Source organism: Rhagoletis pomonella, unplaced genomic scaffold (genome assembly GCF_013731165.1).
Source record: "Rhagoletis pomonella isolate Grant_MI unplaced genomic scaffold, Rhpom_1.0 Rhpom_scaffold_00004, whole genome shotgun sequence".
Lineage (NCBI taxonomy): Eukaryota > Metazoa > Arthropoda > Insecta > Diptera > Tephritidae > Rhagoletis > Rhagoletis pomonella.
In genome coordinates, this window is record NW_023458558.1 from 15455031 (window position 1) to 15457464 (window position 2434).

Below are 2434 nucleotides of genomic sequence, written 5' to 3' on the forward strand. Positions count from 1 at the left end.
CCTTTTCAACTACGCAAGAATAGTTTCTTATCAGGCTCGTTTGGATTTGAAACGTTCTTTGGTTCTTTTTTGGAAGGATGTACTACATTTCAAAGGAACACCTCACGCTTGTAAAGCCTTGGCTTTCACTGTTGGTGAGTGTTCTGATAGTTCACTGTGAAATTGTCATTAATGCGGGAAGGTTTGGAATCTTGTAGCTGCCGTGAGGATGATAGGGTGCAATCACCTCAACACCTTCTATTAGACTATCCAAATTTCGCGAGGCTAAACAAAAATTCAATCGTTATCTTAATTTTGGCAATATTCTATTTCAGATACCAATTTTCAACGGAAATATCGTAGTTTTTATATTTTTCGAAAGCACCGGCATTGAGTGCTGGGCGTGGTTACCGCCCGATTTCGCCTATTTCCAATGCCAATCTACTTTGTATTAAGGGCAATTTTAGTATCCAATTTCGTTAATAGTTAAATATACCCTTGTGAAGATGTAGCTTCTGGTATAAAAAGATTTTCTTTTTGACAATTTGCAAATAAAATGAAAATAATATTTGCTGATTCAAATCCCAGTCAACTCTGATGAGGAGATCTTCCAACTTCTATTGTTGTTTCCCACAAAAAATTTTCAGTAAAAACGGCCTCGAGCTCAATCAAATTGTTGAATATGATAAAAACAATCTGCCTTACCCGAAAATAGTATCTACATACATGAAAACCAAAGTGAAAAGTGAACGGGTTCGGGAAAAATGAAACTCATGATAAGGCCATGTAAGAAATCTGAATGACAATTGGTTCATTTTTCATCTAACATGCCCTTTTCTTTTTGTAGTATTCATAGCAAAAACTCTTAAATTTAAAAAGTCAGAGCTTCTCTCTATAAATCAGTAGTTTATGCATAAATACATTCATACAGATATTTTACATATACTTAGTATAGATTCATAATTATACATACACATGTAACATACATACCTCTCTATCACTGTGTACAGTCACTTCTGCATTTCGTATCGGCTCACCGTCCAACAACCATGTTATCTTCGCCGCTGGATATGAACCCCACGAATCGCAGCGCAAAGGCACAGGCTGACCGGCTGTCAGCAGATCATTAGCTGTGAGGATTTTCACGCGCACCGGTTTCACTGTAGCAAAGATAAAGTGAATTTGGTTAGAGGAATTATATGTATGATATATGTATGCGCAAATAAAAAAAATACATATGTATTAAAAAAGAATCTTCAAAGAGTTTGCTTACAATGCACTTGCACTGTCACATCCTTCACCACTGGCGCTATAAGCTTCGTGCCTTGCGCTCGACACTCAATTTTCGCACCAAAATAATCACGCGTTGTTGTGCCGATCAACAATTGATTCACCATCATGGTCGTACCCTCTTCCACCGATGTATGGCTGGTGCCTATCAGCTCCATGTCATCATGCCACCAGGTGACTTTTGGTGGCGGACGTCCTAGTTGATGGTAAATGAAAATAATTTATCACTAACTCAAATAGAATTATTTGAATGAGTTTTATTAGTAGAATGGAAATTATATGCATACATATGTGTGTGTATATAAATATTTAGTATATGAAATATGTGATATTTGTACTGACTTAGAGGTAATCAAGAAAGTCTCATTCAAGGAAGAAGTTGAGACCGCTGCTGCAGTATTTTGACAGATATGATATCATATAACAAGCGCTGAAATTTAATTTTATGCTGTACACTTCACGCGAATGCTGATGTGCTAACGAACACATGCACATGTGGTTACCAGGAACAACTTTGTTCAAATTTACTCTTTCAAAAACAACCTCAACAAAAACTAATCATTTCAAAGAAATAGAGCAAGCGTAGCTGAGATAAGCCATCAGATATGTATAAAGAGGAAATACCAGCACAGAATACTTGTGATATATTCATACGTACGCAACCATGTATGTAGGTATGAGTATGAAGAATGCCAAATGAGAAAACGACACCACGGCGTATACGCAACAATATTGCTGTTCACTTATTTCTTTCTACATATCTGTATCTTTTAACGAATATCTTCTTGGTGTGTGCTAGTGCAGGGAATTGGTTTTTTGCGCACACACTCATACATATGTACATGCTGAAATTTCACTTAAAAAATAGATGAAAACAAGCGCGTGTGAAATAAACAAACAGCTGATGTCTCGAAAATATTCATCTGCTTCTAAATATGTATGGCGCTACGAAAAAACGTGTTTAAGGCTAACCGAAAACGACAAGTATTTTCACACAAAGTGTTTACATACATAACTACTAACGAATATGGTATGTACGTATGTATGTATGTATGTACGTATGATATAGAGCATTTTAACTTGCGCATTGGGGCAAAAACATGAATGCTCGATTGAAAAAATGTCAACATAAATTAGATGACAAGAATGGAGTGGTGCAGAAAAA

The 2434-nt window shown here is 36.2% G+C and overlaps 1 protein-coding gene across 1 annotated transcript in view; it reads right to left on the reverse strand.

Moving 5' to 3' along the window:
• Positions 1-1427, reverse strand: part of LOC118738119 (hemicentin-2) — a gene marked incomplete in the record, with an annotated part of 156383 nt that extends 154956 nt beyond the window's left edge. Inside the window, 2 exon segments of the mRNA XM_036469038.1 lie at positions 970-1139; positions 1253-1427. Of these exon segments, the coding sequence (XP_036324931.1) occupies positions 970-1139; positions 1253-1427 (345 nt within the window).
• Between the last annotated feature and the right edge of the window lie 1007 nt (positions 1428-2434).